General features: G+C 49.7%; 2 protein-coding genes across 3 annotated transcripts in view; one reads left to right on the top strand and one right to left on the bottom strand.

Moving 5' to 3' along the window:
• The window catches only part of Polg (DNA polymerase gamma, catalytic subunit), a 17,354-nt gene extending 547 nt beyond the window's left edge, over window positions 1–16,807 (top strand). Inside the window, exons 2-23 of one of the 2 annotated variants that reach the window (XM_055623124.1) lie at window positions 538–1,308; window positions 3,838–4,033; window positions 4,978–5,145; window positions 5,226–5,372; window positions 5,543–5,622; window positions 6,387–6,569; window positions 6,674–6,822; window positions 6,973–7,099; window positions 7,924–8,160; window positions 9,422–9,542; window positions 9,730–9,807; window positions 10,105–10,212; window positions 10,646–10,806; window positions 11,444–11,497; window positions 11,597–11,714; window positions 12,170–12,305; window positions 12,409–12,655; window positions 14,063–14,185; window positions 14,336–14,504; window positions 14,625–14,833; window positions 15,758–15,918; window positions 16,363–16,807. In XM_055623124.1, the coding sequence (XP_055479099.1) occupies window positions 698–1,308; window positions 3,838–4,033; window positions 4,978–5,145; window positions 5,226–5,372; window positions 5,543–5,622; window positions 6,387–6,569; window positions 6,674–6,822; window positions 6,973–7,099; window positions 7,924–8,160; window positions 9,422–9,542; window positions 9,730–9,807; window positions 10,105–10,212; window positions 10,646–10,806; window positions 11,444–11,497; window positions 11,597–11,714; window positions 12,170–12,305; window positions 12,409–12,655; window positions 14,063–14,185; window positions 14,336–14,504; window positions 14,625–14,833; window positions 15,758–15,918; window positions 16,363–16,439 (3,660 nt within the window). In that variant the 5' untranslated portion in view covers window positions 538–697 and the 3' untranslated portion in view covers window positions 16,440–16,807. Of the gene's footprint in view, window positions 1–537; window positions 1,309–3,837; window positions 4,034–4,977; window positions 5,146–5,225; window positions 5,373–5,542; window positions 5,623–6,386; window positions 6,570–6,652; window positions 6,823–6,972; window positions 7,100–7,923; window positions 8,161–9,421; window positions 9,543–9,729; window positions 9,808–10,104; window positions 10,213–10,645; window positions 10,807–11,443; window positions 11,498–11,596; window positions 11,715–12,169; window positions 12,306–12,408; window positions 12,656–14,062; window positions 14,186–14,335; window positions 14,505–14,624; window positions 14,834–15,757; window positions 15,919–16,362 lie in introns of both variants that reach the window. The other variant, XM_055623123.1, reaches the window with a different exon arrangement.
• Window positions 16,696–22,758, bottom strand: part of Fanci (FA complementation group I) — a 56,937-nt gene continuing 50,874 nt past the window's right edge. Inside the window, exons 33-38 of the mRNA XM_055623122.1 lie at window positions 22,479–22,532; window positions 22,338–22,397; window positions 18,260–18,322; window positions 17,551–17,646; window positions 17,294–17,410; window positions 16,696–16,767 (exon numbers count right to left, since the gene is read on the bottom strand). Coding sequence (XP_055479097.1) covers window positions 16,696–16,767; window positions 17,294–17,410; window positions 17,551–17,646; window positions 18,260–18,322; window positions 22,338–22,397; window positions 22,479–22,532 — 462 coding nt within the window. The remainder of the gene's footprint in view (window positions 16,768–17,293; window positions 17,411–17,550; window positions 17,647–18,259; window positions 18,323–22,337; window positions 22,398–22,478; window positions 22,533–22,758) is intronic.

Raw genomic sequence — 22,758 nt, 5'->3', positions numbered from 1 at the left:
CGGCGTGCCGCCCCCAGACGGGGCGCCCTGGGCCGGCCCGGGTGCGGGCGGGGACCCCGGGGCTCTGGCCCAGCCGGCGGGCTTGAAGCCGGGCGCTAGGCCCCGGGGCCGCCAGCCGTGGGTGATGCTGGCAGTGAGCGTCTGCCCGGCGCCTGCTGGGGTCAGGGCCGCGCGACGAGCGCGCCCTCTGGCACTGCTCGGCGGCCCGTGGAGCCCTCAGCCCCATTCCACAGAGGAGGAAGTCGGGGCCTGAGGAGCTCGCCCAAGGTCACGCAGTTGGAGAAAGCCGAAAGTCTGGACTGCGTCTCCCGATTCCAGCATCTCCAGCGGCTTCTCCAAGTTCACTGACGAGCCTGGGTGGCCCTTCCCTAAGGTTGTTTGGGGGCGTAACAGAAAAGCGTGCCCACACCGCTCTGGCCCTTTGGCCAAGATCAAGTGGAGAAAATGCTAGGCACGCTGCAGGTGCTTAATGAGGGATAAGCTGTCTGTCCAGGTGTACGCCACATGTAATAACACTTTGTCATCTATCTCCTTTAGGATTTGTGTGAGGAGGGCAGGCATGGTGAGACCTATTTCACTGACAGGAACACAGAGAGGGGACGTGTCTCTCCCTGAGTCTTTCGGCCAGTAAAAGCTGTCAAGCTGGAGCCCAAGGCCAGGTGTCCCGACTCACAGCGGGGGGCTCCCTGCACCAACCATGAGCCGCCTGCTCTGGAAGAAGGTGGCCAGCGCCAAGGTCGGCTCAGGGCCAGGGCCAGCCACGGGACGCTGGGTCTCCAGCTCCGTCCTCGCCCCCGTCCCCAGCGACGGGCGGCCGCAGTCGCAAGCGCCCTCCTCCGAGGACAGGCAGCAGCAGCGGCTCAACCCTCTGCTCATCCAGATGCTGTCGAAAGGGCTGCACGAGCAAATCTTCGGGTGCGCAGGGGAAGCCCCCGACGAGGCCGCGGTGCGCCGCAGCATCGAGCACCTGCAGAAGCACGGGCTGTGGGGGCAGCCGGCCACGCCCTTGCCAGACGTGGAGCTGCGCCTGCCCCGGCTCTTCGGGGGCGACCTAGACCAGCACTTCCGCCTCGTGGCCCAGAAGCAGAGCCTGCCTTACTTGGAGGCGGCCGCCTCGTTATTGGAGACCCATTTGCCGCCCCAGCCCCAGAGCTGGGCCTGGGCGGAGGGCTGGACCCGGTACGGCCCCGAGGGGGAGGCCGAACCCGTGGCCATCCCCGAGGAGCGGGCCCTGGTGTTCGACGTGGAGGTCTGCTTGGCAGAGGGAACCTGCCCCACTTTGGCGGTGGCCATATCCCCCTCGGCCTGGTAAGTCGGGGTCAGGAACAGGGGACTACCATTTGTAGGGGGCCCAACTTAACGGTTCGGTTTAGTGAACATTTTCCGAATTCCTGCTGTGTGCTGGATGCTCATTTAAGGACTGCTGACGTGGTGAACTAAACCTGCTTAATCCTGCTTCTGTGATGCTCAGCTCTGGTGGGAGGATACACAGACTCTAGACAACACCCGAGGGAATGGCAGGGGCCATGCAGAGATAGCGTTGCCTTTGAGACAGACAGACAGACAGACCATTTGAGACTGGCCACCAGTTTGTGCCTCAACCCCTGGCCCCAAGCAGCTTCCATGAGAAGTTAGTCTGAAAAGACGTTTGCACAGTGTTTGGTTTTGGGAATGCTGATGGTTATTTTGGACAGGAAGATGTTCCTTTTGGCGGGATTGTTCTAGGCAGTTTAAAATGCTCACCGTCTCCAGTGTCCTTCATAAATGCCAGACCAAATCCTGTCCAACCTTTCCAAGTGCCCCTGGAGCTGGCCTAGGCTTGCCCGATCCCAGCTTAGAAATACTACTTCCTTCCAAGTCATTAGTTTGGTCCCAAACAGGTTCTTCTTTTTAAATAACTTTCTAAGTGCTACCCAGGTTTCTTTTTCAAGCAATGATGGCAGTACTGTTTCTCCCCTTTTTTTATTCTTCATTCCAGGATTAAAATACTATTTACAACCTTAATGCTTTCAGGCCTGGCCAGCAAAAAAGTTGGCAGTTTCTTTATTCCTATTGGAAGCTACATCTTTGTAAAGAAAGCTGCGAAATGTTATATATGCAGTTGAAAATGGTGAAAGCATGGCTAAATAGATAAGGTAGGCATTAATGGCTAAAAAGAGCAAATCTAGATGATTTTGCGTTCACTTAGTTGAAGTTATGATAAGAACCACAGTGCTTGTGTAACTTGGTGGCCAGAGTCAAGGGGAATACCAGCCATCGTTTGAAAAGATAAAGTAGGCTTTGGTGGCTGAAAAGAAGCCAGTGACAACGAGTTTTTTTGGTCAGTTTTGGAGAAGTCAAGTCCCCCTTTCTCTCTTTCCACCTTCCTCACTTCTTTTTCTTCTCCTTCCCATTCTGCCTTCATTCTCATTCCATTTTGCCAGTCGTATTGGGGGCATTGCTTAGTTTGCCTGGTGGCAGAGCCAGTGCTGAGGCCCGGGTTTATGCAAAGACCTCTTTCTCTTAGTAGTCTGACTGTCGTGGCTGTGGGCAGTGCCTCCAGAGCAGTCCACATTTACCCTGGCGTGCCTTTGCCCCACGGTTGGCTAACCTGGCCAGCACAGCTTGTAGCAGTTAGGTGGAAGCCTGGACAGCTGAGCCTCCCACAAGGGAGGTTCCCAAAGGCTTTTGGTAAGGGCTTTGATCAGTCATTCGCCTGAATGGATATCATCCAGGCCCTTGGCATTTCGGAGACCAAGGACAACTTTAGAATTGAAATCATGGATTCCAGCTCATCTTAATTTTGGCTCCCCCCCCCCTTTTATTTACTCACAAGTAAGTTTATATTAAGGTGGCTTCAGGCACAGCTCTAGGCCCGTCTCCAGACACCAGCATGACTGAAGTCCTTGTCATCCTCATAGCTTCAAGTATTTAGCATTCTTGAGCCCTTGCTAACGTTGTTTCAAATGGCTTTGACGGGCTGGGGTGAAAGAGGAAGGGTTCCAGCTTGGCTGCCTTATGTAGCCCCACCGTGGAGTGTGTGATAGATTTGCCAGGCTTAAAGAGGCTAGTTTTGCTGTTGGAAACTTGAGGCACATCACTCTTGTGTTCCCTAAAGGCTATAGGGTGCTCCATGAGAGCCGATTTGTCCACTGTGTGGCCTCAGTCTTTTGAAGTGGGTGTGGCTTGTGGCAGGGCTTTTGCAGGGGCCGTTCTCCCCACTCTTCCGTGGGGCCTCGAGCATACTAGCCTTTCCCTGAGTCAGTGTCAGGCCTTGCAGAGAGCACTCATCTCTCTCCCCACACTCACTCGGGCACATGCGCATGCTCTCTCATCCTGGGGAGCTAGCTCTGTGGCATCTCACTGAGGGTAGATGCTCCTGTAAGGTGCATGACCTATTTTGTCCTTCAGACTCTTTGCAGCCGTCAGACGATTCACCCTGTATGTGTACACAGCATTTGTCATTTTCTTTTTTTCTTTTTTGCCACGTTCAGTGAAAAATTCTCTACCTTGGGTTGTATCACCAACTGTCTCCTTTATTCGCACTTGGAACATTAGCTGTTTTGTGCTTAAAGACACAAGGGGTTGGTCATGTTGATAAAGGCCACAGAGCTAGCGGCAGACTCAGCTTTGGGCCTGCACACCTTCCTACACATGGCACCCAGTAGCGTAGCATTTAGCTCCGTGTTAATCTGTGGGAGTTGAATAGTAAAAAAAGGCTTTGCAACTTCTCTCCTCAATGATCCCCTGGCTTCTGTGAGAGTGAGTAGCACCCCCTGGGGACCTGGCATGCCTGGGTGGTATGGAACACAAGTGTAGCCCTTCATGGTAAACCTGCCCACCTCTCCCCTCCTTCAGGTATTCCTGGTGCAGCCGGCGGCTGGTGGAAGAGCGTTACTCCTGGACCAGCCAGCTATCGCCGGCTGACCTAATCCCCTTGGAGGTCTCTGCTGGTGCCAGCAGCTCCACACAGCAGGACTGGCAGGAGCGGTTAGTGGTGGGGCACAATGTTTCCTTTGACCGAGCCCATATCAGGGAGCAGTATCTGATTCAGGTAAGGCTTGTGGGAATGGTATTCTGTTGCGTAAGGTGGGCCAGGGGCTACATTTCCTTTGCTAGGGGAAAGCATTGCCTTCTTGGCCACTGTTTCCATGCTCTCTGCGGCATCTGCAGGGACTTCTGTTGACCAGCCTTGCTTGGTCTCTGTGCAGCTGTTGGACCTCCAGAACAGAATTAAAACACTAGTGTGGTGTTTGAAACTGTTATGACACCTCTGTTCTCTAAAGGCTGCAAGGAGCTCCATTACAGCTGTGCTGGCGCAGGACTGGGAGTTGTTCCAGGATCAAATGGCTCTTACCTTTGTGTGGCATTTTAGAGCTTTTAGGGGCTCCTACCTACAGCCTAGGCCACATCCTGCATCAGCCATTGATGGCCAGTATGCTCCCCTTACCGTAGCTAGGCTCAGTTTCTGTTTCCGTAAAGAGAGCTAGCAGAAGCTCCTTCAGTGGACTCTGAGGAGAGTTTGACCAGCACACGTGTCAGACAGTCAGACTGCTTGGTGTGTGCTAGTTCGGAGACTGTAAAAACACCTTTTCTTTGAATCTTCACAGCTGGCTAAGGGGAAGAACAGGGCGACACTAAGGCACAGCCAGCCTTGCTGACTTGCCAGGCTCCACAGCATGTGGGGGTTAGGGTCAGAACCAGAGCTGGGGGCCTGGCCCATGGCTCTGAAGGTCTTGTTTAGTTCATCCATCCAGAGTTGCCCAGAGCTGTCGCTGGAAGCTCGAAGTGCTTGCACATTGGTACTGAGCCAGCTCTGCACGTTCAGGAATTGGGCAGGTGTTAGTGCAAGCATGGGACTTCTGTTTTGTGTTGGAGGCTGTGTGTATGGGGGAGGCTATGTGAGATGCTAAGGTAGGGCTGGGGTCAACACCCACCACTGAAGCAGTGGCCAGCCAGCCCCTCTGTTGCAGCGCCTCCTTTCTACCCCGTCCTCAGGGCTCCCGCATGCGCTTTCTGGACACTATGAGCATGCACATGGCCATCTCAGGGCTGAGCAGCTTCCAGCGCAGTCTGTGGATGGCAGCCAAGAAGCAGGGCAAGCGCAAGACTCAGCGCCCCGCACAGCGAGGTCACAAGTTCCAGAGGAAAGGCAGCAGTCCAGCGGTGAGTGCGTGTGGGACTACGTCCGCTCAGCGCCCCGTCACTGGTCTACCTGTTGGGCTGACCTCCCTCTGGTCTCTCAGATTTCGTCTTGGGACTGGATAGACATCAGCAGTGCCAATAATCTTGCAGACGTGCACAGACTTTATGTGGGGGGACCTCCCTTAGAGAAGGAGCCTCGGGAACTGTTCGTCAAGGGCAGCCTGAGGGATATCCGGGAGAACTTCCAGGTAGGTATGCTGTTGGCTCAGACCTCAAGACACAGGGGCTGCGACTGACCTGCAGCTGAGCGTGGAGAGGGCCAGTGTTGGGGCTGCCCCTGAGACGTGGCAGTGGTAGCAGGTGGTTGTCCCTGCCCCGCCCTGTGCCCCCTCCAACAAGTTCTTGTCACCTGTGCTAGGATCTGATGCAGTATTGTGCCTGTGATGTGTGGGCCACCTATGAGGTTTTCCAGCAACAGCTGCCACTCTTCTTGGAGAGGTGAGGGGAGCCAGGTGAACTCCGGGGTGGGGAGATTTGGTACCCCCCATTACAGTCAGGTAATGGGGGGCTGACTCTTAGGGTGCTCACTAGCTTTTCTGGGCTGAAAGAATGGAGCCCCTCTATTCAGTGGTATCCATGTGGGTACCTCGGGGCACTCTAGGGTTTCTGGAGCTCTAGGGGCTCATCTCGTGTGTGTGGTCCCAACTTTCTGTCTTGTGTTTTTTAGTGAACCAGTCTGATGATATGGTCAGTGATGATTGTTATTCAGACCTGGTTCAAACCTTGGCTGCTGTATCCTCATTGACCTAAGACAAGTAACTTGGTTTCTGTGAGCCTCAGTGTTTTCATGAAAAAATACACACAAGTCTACTCTATTCCCAGCTGTGAGGTCCATACGCAGTCATTGGCGTGTATGGGGTTGTTAGCACAGTGTCTGGCACAGACTTTTCTCTCAGTGGTCCTCATTCTTTCTTTTGTCATCTATCATTTTCTTTTTTCTTTTTTTAAATTAATTACGTCATTTTCTTATCACCCCTGAGGAGGGGATGTTATTTGCATGTTACAAGTAGAGGAGCTGAGGCCCAGAGAAGTCAGGTGACTAATGCAGGGCTGGGTAGCAGTAGAGCTGAGAGCAAGCCCGTCCGATTTTAGAGCTGTGCCACATGGCTGGTTGGGTTGAACTTGTCAAATTGTCTTAGGAACTGGGCCCAAGCCTTGTTTCCCGTGGTCATTTATGGCAGCCCTTCATGCCTGTCCCTAAGGTGTCCCCACCCAGTGACTCTGGCTGGCATGCTGGAGATGGGTGTCTCATACCTGCCCGTCAACCAGAACTGGGAGCGTTACCTGTCTGAGGCCCAGAGCACGTATGAGGAGCTGCAGTGGGAGATGAAGAGGTCGCTGATGGATCTGGCTAATGACGCCTGCCAGTTGCTCTCAGGGGAGAGGTAGTCAGGTTTGGGGCAGGCTGGGTCAAGGGAGGGGACAGGCGGGCAGGAGACCTGGGCTTTTCGCTCAGCCTTAACTCTAGCCTGGTGGACTGGTGCTGCAGGTACAAAGACGACCCCTGGCTCTGGGACCTAGAGTGGGATCTACAGGAGTTTAAGCAGAGAAAGGCAAAGAAGGTGAAGAAGCCGGTCTCGGCCAGCAAGTTGCCCATCGAGGGAGCTGGGCCCTCTGGGGAGCCCATGGATCAGGAAGGTGGGAAGCTGAGGTGGGATATGGGACAGGGTATCTCTGGGATAGTCCTAGGACCCAGGGGTGTGTGTGGGGGGGTCCCTTGGAAGGGGTTGCTGTAGTCTTTCAGACCTGTGAGTCCCTTCTGGGCCTAACCTCCTGAGCCCCGCGCAGATCCTGGACCACCCAGCGAGGAAGAGGAGCTTCAGCAAGGTGCAGTGGCCCGCACCCGTTTACAGCAGCTGAAGAACACCTTAGACACCCTGCCTAAGCGACTCCAGCACCTTCCTGGACACCCGGGGTGAGACTGGTTCTCTCTGGCTGTCTTGCACGATCCTCAGGGCACTCCTTGTTGGGGCCTCTTCAAGATTTTAGACCTTGGTTGTCCTGCGTTCATTCCACCTTCCATTTCTTCTCGCCTGTTTACTCTGACCCCAGTAGCTTTCTGGATACATTCGGCACAGTGCATTGAACCCCTGCTGTATGCATGCCACCTGTGGCAGTTGCAGGGGCACAGATGGAGCTCATCTTCCTTGTAGGGGCATCAGGCGTGCAGACCAGCCAGTGAGGCGGACCTGTAAGAGACATAGTTTATAGTTTGGAGGCAGTTCTGTTCTGCCTGTGGAAATAAAGGGGCCGTTTCCTTAAGGAGGTGCCTGCCCTTCATTGCTGTCTTAGAGACAGAGATGAGAAAAAGGACCTCCATAGTGCCCAGTGGTGTAGCCTCATTGTACTTATGTGACCCCGGATGCAAATGCCTTGTGTGTGCTGCTAGCGTCACCTCGGGCTCTGGTGAACAGCCTGTGAGAGACGGCTGTGTGTCTAGAACAGTGGGAGTTCTGGGTCGGAAGGGAGATCTGTTTCTGCTTGGAGTCTGCAGTGAGGCTTGCAAAGGAGCTTTGACTGGAGGGTGCCACTGAGACACATAGGGTTTTGCCTTCTGAGGGAACTTGAATAATTTAGGAGATACTATATAGGTCCAGAGCACCCCACCAGAGAGGACTAACATCTTTGGCCTGAGTCACTAGAACGCCTGGAGGACTTGGAAGGGCTGGGGTACAGCATGGAAGAAAGACCCTTTCTTACGCCCCAGTGTGACACTTTTTTTCCTGCGGGGCCGAATAGGTGGTACCGGAAGTTGTGCCCTCGGCTAGATGACCCTGCATGGACGCCAGGCCCCAGCCTCCTCAGCCTGCAGATGCGGGTCACTCCTAAGCTCATGGCACTGACCTGGGATGGTTTTCCTCTGCACTACTCAGACTCTCATGGTTGGGGCTACCTGGTGCCTGGGCGTCGAGATAATCTGACTGAGCCCCCAGGAAACCCCACTGTAGAGTCAGCTGGGGTAGCCTGCCCCTACAGGTAAGATCCAGGTTTTGGCTGCAAGGCCCTTCTTTACTAGAGTAATCAAGGTCAGCTCTGGCTGTTGGGAAGAGCTGTGGTCCCGGCGTCTGGGTTCTGGTTCTCTTTCCCAGTGGCACAGCTGCCTTCACAGTAACGCTGAGGGAAGGTTTTGGATGTGGCCTGGGAATCGGCAGGCTTGCCGCTTTTCTTGAGTAGAGTTTGAGTGCTCTTCACATGCCAGCCACTGTAGCTGAGGGTTCTGCAGTGCAGATCTCACTTGGCTTCTAAGCAATTCTATAAGAAGAGATTTTCGCTTTTTAAAATTATGTATTCGTTTTTTGGAGATGGGCTCCCTTTGAAGCCTAGGCTAGCCTGGGATTCGTTATGTAGCCCAGGCTGGCCTCCATCTCAGAGCAATCTTACTGCCTCAGCTTTTCTTTTTTTTAAATTACTATTATTTTTAAATTTTTACTTACATGGCAGAGGTTAGAAAAGATTGTTGGATCCCCTGGAACTGGAGTTATGGATGGTCACGAACCACCATGTGGATGCTGGGAACCAAACCTGTGTCCTCTGGAAGAGCAGAAAGTGCTCTTTAACCACCGGGCCAACTCTCTACCCCCTTATCTCAGCTTTTCCACTACTGAGATGATAGGTACAAGAGTTACCTGGTCTGCTTTATGTATTAATTTATTTAGTTGGTTGGTTGGTGGTTTTAATTTTTAAATTTTATGGTGCTGGAGATTGAACTCTGTCCTCACTCACGCACAGAAGGCAAGTATTTTACCAGGCCTGGTATGCACACTTATAATTGACAAGAGCCTAGAGGAGAAGTTGGTTGACCTGTTTGAGGCAACAAACCCTGAACACTGGACAGACAGGTGTTATGGAGAGGTCAAGGTATTGTATTGACTGTGGCTCAGAGTCCTGGTTCCAAGGACACTGGAGGTCAATGTCAGTCTGAAACCTGACAGTGAGCCAGCCTGCTTCACTGAGCCCACTCGTGGCTGACTGGACAGGAGCTAGCTCCACAGGGTGACTTCAGTCCTGATGTCCCCTGCTTTGCTTTCAGAGCTCTCAAGCATAAAGGAGCTTGGATTTTGAGTCAGACTAGTTTTCAGAGCCTGTCACCAGTGAGAAGTCATTTGGGTTGGCCACTCCCTCTTTACACACCTTCCTCCGAGCTGAGTGAGATGTAAACAAAGGGGCAGTAGAAAACCCCAGCAAGCTGCCTGGCCTGAGCAGGCCTCCAGTAATCAGCAGGTCTCTCTCCGCCCAGGGCCGTGGAATCCTTGTACAGGAAGCACTGTCTTGAACAGGGGAAGCAGCAGTTGGAGACCCAGGAGATAGACCTGGCTGAGGAGTTCTCGCTCACTGACAGTAGTGCCATGTGGCAGACGGTGAGGACACGCTCTGAACGTGAGCCTGTTGATGAGGGGTCTGTTTTCCTAGGAAAATGGGGCACCTTTTGCATGGGAGCTGCCACTGGCTGCTCACACTAGACTGGTCTGAGTTCTGTGGCGCGAAGGGCTGGTGGACTCAGGCCCACAGCTGCCTGTCTCACACCTGATTCCTGGGCCCATCCAGGTAGAAGAGCTAGGCTGCTTAGATACAGAGGCTGAGGCCAAGATGGAGAATTCAGGACTGAGTCAACCCCCAGCTCTGGTGAGAAGATGCCTGCTTGGGCTCTCTGGGTGGGTCGTGGGCGCCTGGGACATCCTCTAGCTCACATAGCTCTTTCCGACCAGAGTGCACGAGGTCTTGGGAGGCTTGGAGCTAGTGCCCTGTTCCTCTGTGGCCCTGTGGGTATAGGGAGAGCAAGGAGGAAACCTATGACCATGCCTTCCTTTACTTCCAGTTTGCCTACTCGGTTTCAGGCCCTTTTCCCATCCCCCTACCCCCTGGCCCTTGCTGAATGCAGGTGCTGGAACAGGGCCTGATCTGGGTGTGTGGCCCCCACAGCCTGCTGCTTGTGCCCCCAAAACCAGCGAGCCCACTTATCACCATGGCAACGGACCTTACAATGATGTGGATATCCCTGGATGCTGGTTTTTCAAGCTGCCTCACAAGGTATAGATTGTGCCTTCCTCGTGTTCTCACTGTGGTTATGGCCCACAGTAGAACTTCATTGTAAGCTCAGACCAGGAGACAGCTTTTTGTGGGACTGACAGTAGTGGAGCAGGGTATGGTCTCTTACTGCTTTTATTTTCATTTGAAAATTGAATGGTGAGAGGCGACCTGGTAGGATTAACTGACAAGGACATGTCAAGTGTCTAACATTGTATCTGTTGTGTGGTAGCTCTTATTGGTTGTTGTTAGCTTTATCTGACCATCTTAGCATTTGGATGTGTGTACTTGTAAATGTGCAAGATTCTGATGTGGGAATTGCCCCAATTACTGGAGGTTCTAGGTTCTGCTGGGAGAACGCTCAGTGTCCATGTCAGTTCCCTAGCAGGTGGTCTGCCACCTGTCTTCCAACCATTGTTTTCTTTGTCTTCTACAGGATGGGAACAACTACAATGTGGGAAGTCCCTTTGCCAAAGATTTCTTGCCCAAGATGGAGGATGGAACCCTGCAAGCTGGCCCAGGAGGTGCCAGTGGACCCCGTGCCCTGGAAATAAATAAAATGATTTCTTTTTGGAGGAATGCTCATAAACGTATCAGGTAGGCCAAAGTGGGGTGGCAGGAAGCCTGTCTGTATGGCTGTCAGGAGTCTGCAGCTCCAAGCTTCCTTTCCTCAGTTCCAACTCTGACTTTCCTGCCCTTGCCTGGGCTACTCGAGAGGAAAACAGCTATAGTGTAGAGGCTTGGCTGTTTGCCCAGGTGACACAGATCTTGGGCATGTTTGTCTCTCCCTCTCCAGCCTCTTTCTCTGATTATATAGAGTGGTATGGTAGGACTCTGATTGCTCTCCCCAGCTCCCATTAAACCCTCTACTTTAACTGCAGGAACCATGGGCTGTCAATAAGGACCTTAGAGGGCTGGTTATGTGTTAACCTGTATTAGGGATTGAGAGCTGACCCTTTCTGCAGTAGCAAATGAATTTATCTCAAAGGTTGAGATCATGGTTGTGATCATAAGCCCTTTGTGAGGGGGTTGGTATAGCCCACCCTGATTCTTCTGTGGGGCCCAGATCCTCCTGTAGGGTCTAGCCTTTGGCCTATCCTGAGTAAGGTTAGTGAGAAGAGGGTTGATGCCCAGGCTTCAAAGCATCCATCCCTGCGGCTGATCATGTGCAAATGCTGGTGAGGTAGATTATGCAGCCATGGATGTGCTGAGCTTTAGCCTTCTTGTCCTGCAGCTCCCAGATGGTGGTATGGCTCCCCAGGTCAGCTCTGCCCCGTGCTGTGACCAGGTATGGCCTACTGAGTGTTCGTGGGGATACAGAGCTGAGTGGTGTGGGCCTTGCCATCAGAGCAAGCTGCTGAGGCATCTCTGCTTCTGCCTATTGCAGGCACCCTAACTTCGATGAGGAAGGCCGTTATGGGGCCATCTTGCCCCAGGTGGTGACTGCCGGCACCATCACTCGCCGAGCTGTGGAGCCCACATGGCTCACTGCCAGCAATGCTCGGGTACATGTCCTCTCTTCCTGGCTTCTGCTCTTCCTCTCTTAGGTCTCTGGAAACTATCGGAGGAGCCTTTGGAGTCTTAGCAAGGGACATGAGAAGGAAACTAAAGTCTGGGCTGCACAGGGCTCTGGTTCAAATCTGGCTTCATGTCATCCATTCCTTTAGCAGATGTGTTTTAGGTGCCTGCTGCTGGCTAGTCAATGCCACACATATTGGCCATAGTTATTATGGAGGTTAGATGAGCCAGGTCAGTGGGCGGGACTGGCATACAGTGTTTGTTCATTTACCAGCCTAGTGCTGACAGGGGCCATCCCTGAAGCTGGCTCGGGGTTGTATGGCACTCTCTAAAGTCTTCCCTCAGGAAAGACCCCAAGTACTTTGTCAGCACTGGTCCTAGAAATCCAGGGTAGCAGTTGCCATGGGCTTCTAAGGTGGGCCTGACCTCACTCTTCCTGCAGCCTGACCGAGTAGGCAGTGAGTTGAAAGCCATGGTGCAGGCTCCCCCTGGCTATGTCCTCGTGGGTGCTGACGTGGACTCACAGGAACTGTGGATTGCAGCTGTACTTGGAGATGCTCATTTTGCTGGCATTCATGGTAAGCCGGGCCTGTGGTGTGGGCAGGGGTGAGGTGGCTGGACCCTTGGCCCAGGAGGCTGGGCTAGGTATTTCTGAGCTGCTCACTGTTCTCTCTTCTCCAGGCTGCACAGCCTTTGGCTGGATGACACTGCAGGGCAGAAAGAGCAGGGGCACTGATCTACACAGTAAGACAGCTACCACTGTAGGCATCAGTCGAGAGCATGCTAAGGTCTTCAACTACGGCCGTATCTATGGGGCTGGGCAGTCATTTGCTGAGCGCCTACTGATGCAGTTCAACCACAGGCTCACAAAGCAGGAGGCAGCTGAGAAGGCCCAGCAGATGTATGCTGTCACAAAGGGCCTCCGCCGGTGAGGGTCCCTTTTCCACCCACATTAGCACCCATGACCACAGGCCTGCTTTACAGCTCTCTTCTTTTCTAATACATCTCTGTGTTGTCCCTCTAAAGCTAGCTGCAGAATGGTTGAATCTTTGGAATTGTAACATTGTCTTTAGAGTGTCAGTTTTTCCCTCACAGGGTAGTGCGGTACTTAGGATTTATTGTCATCATTGGTCATCTATAGCTATAATTATGTAATGCTTGCAATAGCTTCAAGATCCTGTGCTCACGGCCATAGGAATAAGAGTGAGCAGATAGACAGGAACCAAAGGAATAGAAACATGGAAATCCAGAGTGTAGGCTAGTCTTGACAGGAGGAGAAAGGCTCCCAATTTACTCTGGTCTGTTTTGTCCAGCAGTGCTACATGCTGTGTGCCCAGGGCCTTCACAGGCTTTTTAGCAGGGTCACGTACAGGGGAAGAGAGAAGTACATTGACGGCTTTTGTTGGGTGTGTAGTGTAGCTGATTGCCTAGGGTGGACTCGCTCACAGTAGGTTGGGTGGCTCATTCACTAAGTAAAAAACAAACGAAAGGCTCTACAGACTGGCCTATAGGCCAGTTGATGAAGGCATTTTTTTCTCAGTTGAAGTTCCTGCTTCCCAACTGATTAGTTTTTTTGTGAACTTGATATAAGCTGCTCAGTACACTCACTTTGAGAAAGCCTGAAAGCTGAGTAATGCAGGTGTAGACTGTAGCTACTGGAACCAGGAGCAGGTGGGTGTGGTGTCTTAATACGTTTTATGTTGTGGGCATGTGTGCTGGTGGAGGTAAGAAAGTGACGAGGGAGGAGGAGGTTGGGCCTTAGTTGTAGAAGCAAAGACATCACACGAATTTGAACTGCAGGCCTAAATTGCAGGGAAGCCCTGATGTTCCTTCCAATAGGTGACATGGTTCTAAAACCCTTAGGAACCTGGGGATCCCTGCAACTCAGAGTCTGGGGCAGTAAGAAGCTGGGCTTGGCCATCATGTTTTTGGCTTCTTCAGGTTCCTTCTTGCCCTCAGGGACCACTGTACTAAAAAGTACAGTGGCAAGTATCCTTGCTGCCTCCTGAACTAACAGAAGGCTGCTGCTGGTCATTGTGCAGTTCAGTGCAGGCCAAGTACTGGGATGGCACAACCAGGAATGGCTTGTGTTGGAATCTGCCCTTTACTGGGCTAACATGATATAGCCTAGGCATTTGGGGACACAAAAGCCCCAGTTTCTGTGTTGTGTCCCTTCCTAGCTGCTGATCCCATCCAGTCATTCAGCCTCTTTGAGCCTGCTTTCCCTGCTGAAATTAGCCTTAGGAGAGACACATGACCATGGGGTGTTTGGGAAATTGAGTGTGAGTGTGCTGTAGAGGCCATCTAATAGGAATCATGGTGCTACTACCCACAGGTATCGGCTTTCAGACGAAGGTGAATGGCTGGTGAGACAGTTGGCCCTCCCTGTGGACAAGACAGAGGATGGCTGGGTTTCCCTACAGGATCTTCGAATGATTCGAAGAGAAGCTTCAAGGAAGTAAGAACTTTTTGTGTTCAAGATGCAGGGACTTGTGGGCTGGTCCCAAAGGGCTGATACATACATACATACATTTATATATACTTTTTTTTTTTTTTTAAAGCACTGAGATGCTAACAAAGCCTGACCTCATGGTTTCTGTTCCACCAGGTCACGCTGGAAGAAGTGGGAGGTGGCTGCTGAGCGAGCATGGACAGGGGGCACAGAATCAGAAATGTTTAATAAGCTGGAGAGCATTGCCATGTCTGACCAACCACGTACCCCAGTGCTGGGCTGCTGCATCAGCAGAGCCCTGGAGCCCGCAGTTGTCCAGGGAGAGGTGAGGGATCTTGCCACCCTTAGAGCATGGAGAAAAGGGGCAGGGGAAGGGCCAGAGTCCCTGGACTAGAGCGCAGTGGTGAGTGGTGTAACCCCTCCCCGATGTCCGCCTTCTTCCTAGTTTATGACTAGTCGTGTGAACTGGGTGGTACAGAGCTCTGCTGTAGACTACTTACACCTCATGCTTGTGGCCATGAAATGGCTGTTTGAGGAATTTGCAATTGATGGGCGCTTCTGCATCAGCATCCACGATGAGGTGCGCTACCTGGTGCGAGAGGAGGACCGCTACCGTGCCGCCCTGGCACTGCAGATCACCAACCTCCTGACCAGGTATGTTGGGCCCACTGAGCAGGTCTGAATTGTCAACTCAGAACTGAATGGTTTAGCTTATTATTATTTTTAAAGTTTATGGAAGTCCTAAAAAGAGATTTTAAAAGAGATTTATTAGGTCTGAAAGTGGCATGTGCCAGTACCAAATTGCTCAGGCGGTGGCAAGGTCAAGGGACTTGTTATTGCTCCCTCAATAATGTGCCTGGAATCAATGGCTGAAGACATTTCAACTCAGAAAAGTGAGATGTTTATCTTTTTCTCCCCTAAATATTTAAAGTGCCAAAGGTGTTACTCTGCCAAGGAATAACGAGGAAGCTTAAATGCAATTTAGAAAACATGTGTTTTATGTTTTGGGTTGTATTTGTTTCTTGAGACAGCTTTCTATGTTAGTTCTTGCTGTCGGTAAGATTAAAGGGAGCACTACTACACCTGTTGAATTGTATTTTCTTATACTAAAACCTTAGTTATATTGATGAGCTAAACATTACTGTTCCCTGTTGATCTGCCACTCAGAACCAACCTGGGTAGTGCCCAGATCATAGTTGATCTATCTTCAGAAATGGGTAAATAACATTTACAGTTCAACACTGTTACCCATGCTCTCTTATTTTCTGGGCTTGGGGGTGGTTCGGTTTAAAATTCAGTACCTATTTCTCATATATTCTCAATTATTTGGGTCCAGTAATTGAAATAAATTCTTTTAGTATCAATAAAGTATTCCAAACTGGAAAAGTGTGTTGAGTCCATAATTGTATTTCAGTATCTCAGAGTTATTAGGCTGAATGTGGAGACAGTATAGCCTCCACTTGTTGTTTGCTACGTGTGGGTGATTGCTCTGTGGGGGTCTCTGGTTACTCCTCCTGGTGTGAGGAGCCTGGACTCACAGCAGGGCACGGCTGTGAGCCAAGACTGGGTCTCTTTCAGGTGCATGTTTGCCTACAAGCTGGGTCTGAATGATCTGCCCCAGTCAGTCGCCTTTTTCAGTGCAGTAGATATCGATCAGTGCCTCAGGAAGGAAGTGACCATGGACTGTAAAACTCCTTCTAACCCAACTGGGATGGAAAGGAGATACGGGATTCCCCAGGGTGAGCACAATCTTTGTTCTTCATACACAGAATGAGAGGTGGCTCAGAACCTTGGGGCTCTGGGGAAGAGATCCACTTTTAGGCCATATTCTAAAGTGAATATGATATTCAAATCACAAAGGGAATTGTTCCAGAGAGTGGTTCATAGTAAATGAAAAAAGATGCTAGAGTTTAAAATATTCCATCTACCCCGATTCATCTTCAAAAACTACACCAGAAATATTTAAAGATTTATTGTATAAGTCAAAGTGCATTCTTTGAAAAAAAAGTGTATGTGCTGAAAATGCCCAAAAGTGGTTAGAGAACTTGTTTTATATTGAAAATGTTGCTGAGTTATTCTCAGTGTTCCCACCCACCATCTTTCTGACCCTTGCGTTCAGATTCTCATTTCTGAGCTCAGTCATGGTTCTGGAGGCACCCTAACCAATTTCCACTGTCTTGCAGGTGAAGCACTGGATATTTACCAGATAATTGAACTCACCAAAGGCTCCTTGGAAAAACGAAGCCAGCCTGGACCCTAGCTCTGCCTGGAGGCTCTGTATTTGCTCCTGTGGAGCTTTGGAGCGTTGCTGGTTCCTAAACTCAGGCTTTCAGATGTGCTTTTTGCAAAAGGGTATGCCTAAGGCAGCCATTTTTCTGTAGCACGACCTGCCCAGAAGAGTCCTTCTAACAGAAGGCACAGTTCAGGGTGTTCAGAACCAGGACACCAACACCAGTGCAGGCCGTGTGACAAGGGTACTGTTGGGCACAAATGAAGCAGATGCCCCAAAGGTCACATTAACTCAGGCATTTCTTCCTTTTCTTCTTGGCCGGTTCTCTGTCCTGCTGTGTGTGTGCTGATGCAGTGCCCTAGAAGGGAAGGTGATGGGAATAAAAACAAACACCAAAACTCCTGTATCAGTCATGCTTTCCCCTCTGCCTCTCAGGTGGTGATTTAGAGTAGCACCTAACTCCTATTTGGGCTTTCGAAATACTAGGACAAGATGAATCACCAATGCCACATATGACCTTTCTGAGCTCAAATGCAAGGAGACAAAGAGCTGGGAGAGATACACATTAAGGCCTAGAGCATGATAATCTAAAAGAAATGATCAAAATTTCTGATAAGCCACACACCCAGGTTATTTTGCATAAACTAATTCTGAGCAGGTCTAGGCTACTGATGTTATTTCTAACTTCAACAAACCCAGGATGAAAACCCTGTCCAAGGCAAGGGAACAGTGGGCTCAGATAATGAGAGATTCAAAATGGGCCTACCTTGAGGGAGGGTATAAAAGCCAGCCAGAATGCTGTAAAAAACAGGACCCCAGGACAGGGCAGTTTGTGCCTTTACCTAGAAATAGTACCAAAAAACATGCAGAGGGTAGGCACTGACCTCTTCATTCTCTTCGTTTTCGTCTTCCTCGTCCTCTCGAAGAACCATGTCCAGGATGTTGCCTTTGATCTTGAAGTCCCGAGAAGTACTTAGCTTCATGTGCTGCATCAGGTTTACCTGGGATGGACAGGCTTGTAAGCAGGGCGAGCGACAGCGCTCAGTGTACATGGAAGACCCTTTGGTTCTGTCAGGTCAGAAACAGTGCACACTGTCTGCTTGCCAGACCCCTTCCTAGAGTAAAAGGGACTATTTTTTACCTTGGACTTTTTAGACAGCTGGATAAGAAATTTTTCATACTGTTCAATGGCAAAGACGAGGTTAGGGATTGGCTTGGTTTCACGAAGAACTTTAGCCTAAGGGTGAGAGGAGGATATGAGACAACATTTCAGGTTCAGTAGCTTCTAAGTTTTTCCGTAGTGTCTCTTGAGCTCATTAGAAGAAACCCACTCAGGCACTTGCTGTATTTCCTTTTTCTGATAGGCATATGACTTTGCATTGCTGGGATTAGTCCCTCAAATGTGGGTATTCTATACTGTTTGCCCATGTCACTCAGGCTGGCCTTCCACTCTTCATCCTTGGGCTTCCTCTGGATTCCAGGATTACAGATATGTACTGCTACTCCACTTTTAGAATACCTTGGAAGCAGCTTTCTAGCTGCACACTTAGAGACCATCTGCCCAGTGTTCTCCTGTTTGACATATACTATGACTTATTTAGCTGGTCTCTGGGCATTAGTCTTATTTAATAATAAACAGTGTGGGGAGGACCATCCTCTACCTAGGCCTATTCTCAAAGGAATTGTTACAGCCATATTTTCTAAAATATGGTAACTTCCTCCTTTTCCTGAATTTACCAGTTCTTAGATCCTTTACAGAGCACCTTTTACGCTCTTGCTTTTCCTAAAAACAGTTGCAATCTCCAACAACTAAGGACCTGTGGCTCTGAATGGCCAGAGAAGATGCTTACCATGATCGTGCCAGCCGCAGCCTTCTCCTTTTCTTGGCACTTTGGGATGTTATTCCTTTTATTCTAAAACAGAAACACTGTCTCATTAAGATTCCTCTAGACCTCAAGCTGTATCTGGGAAGCAGGAAAATTGTGATGCGTTATAGCCCTTGGATGTCCGCCTCCTTGGGGTATGTATCTCTCGGAGGTACCATTTGGAATTTGAGGGCAGCATTATTAAGCTGGTACACACATATAAACAGTTAAAATGGACACTTTCAAGGTAGCAGGAGTATCAGGCTTTTTTTCTGCTGGGCAGCTGACTAAAAGGCCAGAAATAGTTCTACTACCTACAGTCTGCTTAGAGGTGATCTGCACAATGCAGTTACCATGCTGGGGGGGGGGGGGGCATGCAAAGGGTCACAGAGACACTAATCTACAACCTGAGTTGTGCATTAGTGTGTAAAGCTGGACGGAAAGGATGAAGTGCTGGTGCACACCTTTAATCCCAGCACTCAAGAGGTAGAGGCAGGTGGATCCCCATGATTTTGAGGCCAGTCTGTTCTACATAATTGTGGGGCTCAGTTGAACCATTCAACCTGCATGACTGGGAAAACCGGCCTAGACCAAGAGTGAGGTTGATGCTGGCAGCAGTAAGGCTAACTCTCTGCCTGTTCTGGTGCACGTAGTCGTCTTGTGACCCCCTCCCCACCTCCACCACCCTTGAGGCAGTCATGTAGCCTGATGGCCAGTTTCAGGTTTCCTTAAAAGGACATGTCCAGCTAGCACCTAGAATTCCTCTTCATGCAAATGAAGCCTTCCCAAAACCTCAGCCCCAGCCAATGAAGTAAACTCAACAGAAAACCCCTACTCATTCCCCTTATCTCCCAACACCCACATAAAGAAAGCTGAATTACCAGAAGAGCTGTGTCACTGAAAGAGCTGGAACCACCCCACCCCCATATTCACTGTTGGACTGGGATCATGCTAACCCACCCGCCAGGCTGAGCTTCATTCCTTTGGGTCCAGTAGACGACGAGGTGCCTAGACACTGAAGGGAAGAGGCAGGACCTGCTCTAGAACAACACAATGAGTTCCAGTCAGAGGGAGCTACATAGGTCTAAAGCTCTTTCTGAAACAATGGCAACAAAATACTAACGGCAAAAGAAAAGTGAGAAGAGATGGGAAAAACCACACAAGTGAATGAAATGGGATGCTTCCATCTTAAAAGGGAGGCCTCCTTTTTAGCCTTCCAGCAAAGGATCAGGAGCAAGAAAACCCTGAAAGCACAGAGAAGCTATACTAATGAAGCTATACAAGAGACAGGCATACTCACACTATGCTCTGGAATGTTTTGGAGGTGATGTTAAGAGAAAGTTAAAAACATGAAAACAGGATGAGGCCCCTGTTAAGGAAGGGGAGGAAGGAAAGCAGCCATGTGGGATATGACCTATCTTCTCGGGTTTATCCAAGGTTTATAACCCTGTTGAAAGTCCACAAGTAAACCTGCACACTGTCCATATCCACGGCTACAGTAAGACCAAGACTTAGAGCAGGAAAGACAAAGGCACGCATAGTTCTGAGCAGAATGTTCAAGGTTTTGCAGCACTGCTTTTTACTGCTTCCCAGAAAGGTCTAAGGTAAAGTGTACATGAAATGTATCTTTGTATGTAGGAAAATATCAATCAACCACCAATAGCAAGTGACTCTAGAGCAGGGGCCTGGCAAACCTAGCATAAACCACGGGATGGATCTAGTCCACCATCTATTTGGAATAACATTTCAAAAGGGAACATAGCCATGCACATTTATTTATGTACTCTGGCTGTTTTTTACATCAGAATTGCTGAGTGGGCATGACAGGGCCCACAATGCCTAAAATATTCACTATTCTACCTTGTATTACAGAAGATTCCTGACCCCTGCTGTAGAATCAAACTAGCTAGGGTCAAGTCTCAGTCTGGCTTTTCCTAGCTGTCTGTCCTCAACAAAAGCTGATGCATACAGTGGATGCTAAGAGGTAAGAAGGGCTCTCTAAGTGGTAGCTATTCTAAAATAAGACTTGGACTGTAGCAAAAAAGGTCCGGCAGAAGTATTTTCTCAAGCTATATTCTGTAACACTATTCTGCTGAATGCTGCTGCTTTAAATGTTTTTTAGCAGTATTGAACACACCATTTCAGAACTACTAGGAAATTCAAAAATACTAGGAAACCAACATGCTTCTCTTAAGACATGGAACTTTGTGAGCAGTTTTCCTACGATCCCCTTTTGGAAGCTTTCTCAGTCTACAGGACACTGTATAAGAGTGATATGATGGGCATGGTGGCACACACTTAATCTTAGCACTCAGGAGGCAGAGGAGGGTGGAACTTGTGAGCTTGAGGTCAGACTGGTCTACAAGCTGATTTCTAGAACAGCCAAGGCTGTTGGTGAGTTCCTAGGGCTACAAAGGAAGACCCTGTCTCAAAAGGGGTGAGAGGACCTCAGTATGACAGCATGCTTATAATCCCAGAATTTGATCTGAAGAAGGTAACTCTCAAGTTCAATGCCAGCCTGCATCACACAGGAAGACCATCTCAAAAGCAAAACTGAAAAGATGGGAGGAATTAAAAAAACCTCAGTTAGGGAGCGGAGTCAGATAGATCCTGCAGAGAATGGCATCCACATGAGAATATACGAATATATGAAACATTAAGAAGGCATGTCTGCAAGCATTTAGGAGGGAAAAAGATCAGGAGTAGTTAGCTTGTCCAGAGTGTCAAAGCTGGGCATGACAGTAAACTATAATCCTCATGCAGATAGAAGCAGAAAGATCAGGAGTTCAAGGCAGCCTGGGCTAAACTATACATGCAGGCAAACACTTGTATAAATAAAATAAAATAAAATAAAAAGATCTCCAATCCCCAAGAATCTATAATTTGAAAAAGGGTCTGGATAAACGATCCAACAAGCCCCTATCCTTCACCTCTTTGAAGTGCCTCTGCACTCTTGAAACTCTGGCACCTGACCCAGCCCTCCCATGTGTTGGTTGCTCTTACTTACACTGAAAAGAGGCCTAATGCATGGACTTACAGGTACCCAGAAATGAACCAAGGCTGCCTTGTTGCTTCTGTATTCCAAACACAAACATATCACATGCTTCCTATCTCTGAAATCGGTTCTTTGTTGGGCTGACTAGTCTTACGTCACCTTGACACACAAATTAAGAGTTATTTTAAAGGAGGGAACCTTAATTGAGAAAATGCCTCCGGAAGACCCAGCTGTAAGGCATTTTCTTAATTAGTGATCAATGGGGGAGGCCCAACCTATTGTGGGTGGATCCATGCCTGGCGTGGTGGTTCTGGGTCCTGTAAGCAAACTGAGCAAGCTATGGGGAGTAAGCCCGTTCACAGCACCCCTCCATGGCCTCCAGGTTCCTGCCCTGTTTGGGTTCCTGTCCTAATTTCCTCCAATGAAGGACTTTGATCTGGAAGTATAAGCTGAATAAACACTTCCCTCTATAACTTGCTTTTTAGTCATGGTGTTTCAATGCAGCAACAGAAACCCTAACTAAGACACTTGGTATATCAGATCTGTAAAGCTCTCGAGTCTTGGTGTGTTTAGATGGGCACCTCTGGCCTATGACACCTCTGGCCTATACTCAGCCTAGTGTACCCAAACAGCTCCTGGGACATGCAACATAGCTCTTTTTATTTATTTTTTTGTGTTTATGAGACAGGGTTTCTCTGTGTAGCCCTGGCTGTTCTGGAACTAACTCTGTAAACCATGCAGGCTTTGCAGAGATTCACCTGCCTCAGCCTCCCAAGCACTGAGATTAAAGGTGTACGTCACCCCCACCATACCCCCCTTCCCCAGCCTTTTTCTTTTTTAGCGATTGATTTTTTTTTTTTTAGAGTTATTTTAAATATTCTCATATTCCCTCTCCCAAAGAAGTCAGAAACAGAAGTACTGAATCTCCTGGAGCCAGAGTTACAGGCAGTTGTGAGCCACCTGATGTGGGTGCTGGGAACCTAACTTGGGTCCCACTAACTCACGTCTCCAGCTCTCCATTAATTACTTTCTTGAAGACTCTTTTGGCACTGTCTCTAAATCACTTACTTGTACATAAGAAATGAAAGAGTAACACACAGGGGTCAGATGTGAGCCGGACAGCTTCACCTGCAGCAAAAGAGAAAGAATGACTGCAACTGAAGCAACAAAATCCCACCCCCATCCTTAGGGAAGCTGCTTCCAACTTACCAGCTTCTCCACAGTGTTCGGAATTCCTTTGGAGTTCGGACACACCTGGAGATACTAACAAAAGAATTCCTACATTTATCCATCAGCCACGGCATGTCTTATTGCTCCTATACTACAGAGGAAAGGTAACATCCATTGCAAAGCAAAACGCTGCCTCCCTTCCCTTCTCTTCTGAGTATATCAGCTTCCCAGACAACAGGCAACACCAGGTCTGTGTCCGACCAGCTCAGTGCTTTAAGACTCCTTCAGATGGAGTCCTTGTCTCTAGGAGATCGTCTGT

This window comes from Psammomys obesus, unplaced genomic scaffold (genome assembly GCF_907164565.1).
Source record: "Psammomys obesus unplaced genomic scaffold, mPsaObe1.curated_primary_1811, whole genome shotgun sequence".
Taxonomy (NCBI): Eukaryota; Metazoa; Chordata; class Mammalia; order Rodentia; family Muridae; genus Psammomys; species Psammomys obesus.
The sequence above is the reverse complement of the archived record's forward strand: the minus strand, read 5'-3'. Positions and strand labels throughout refer to the sequence as shown.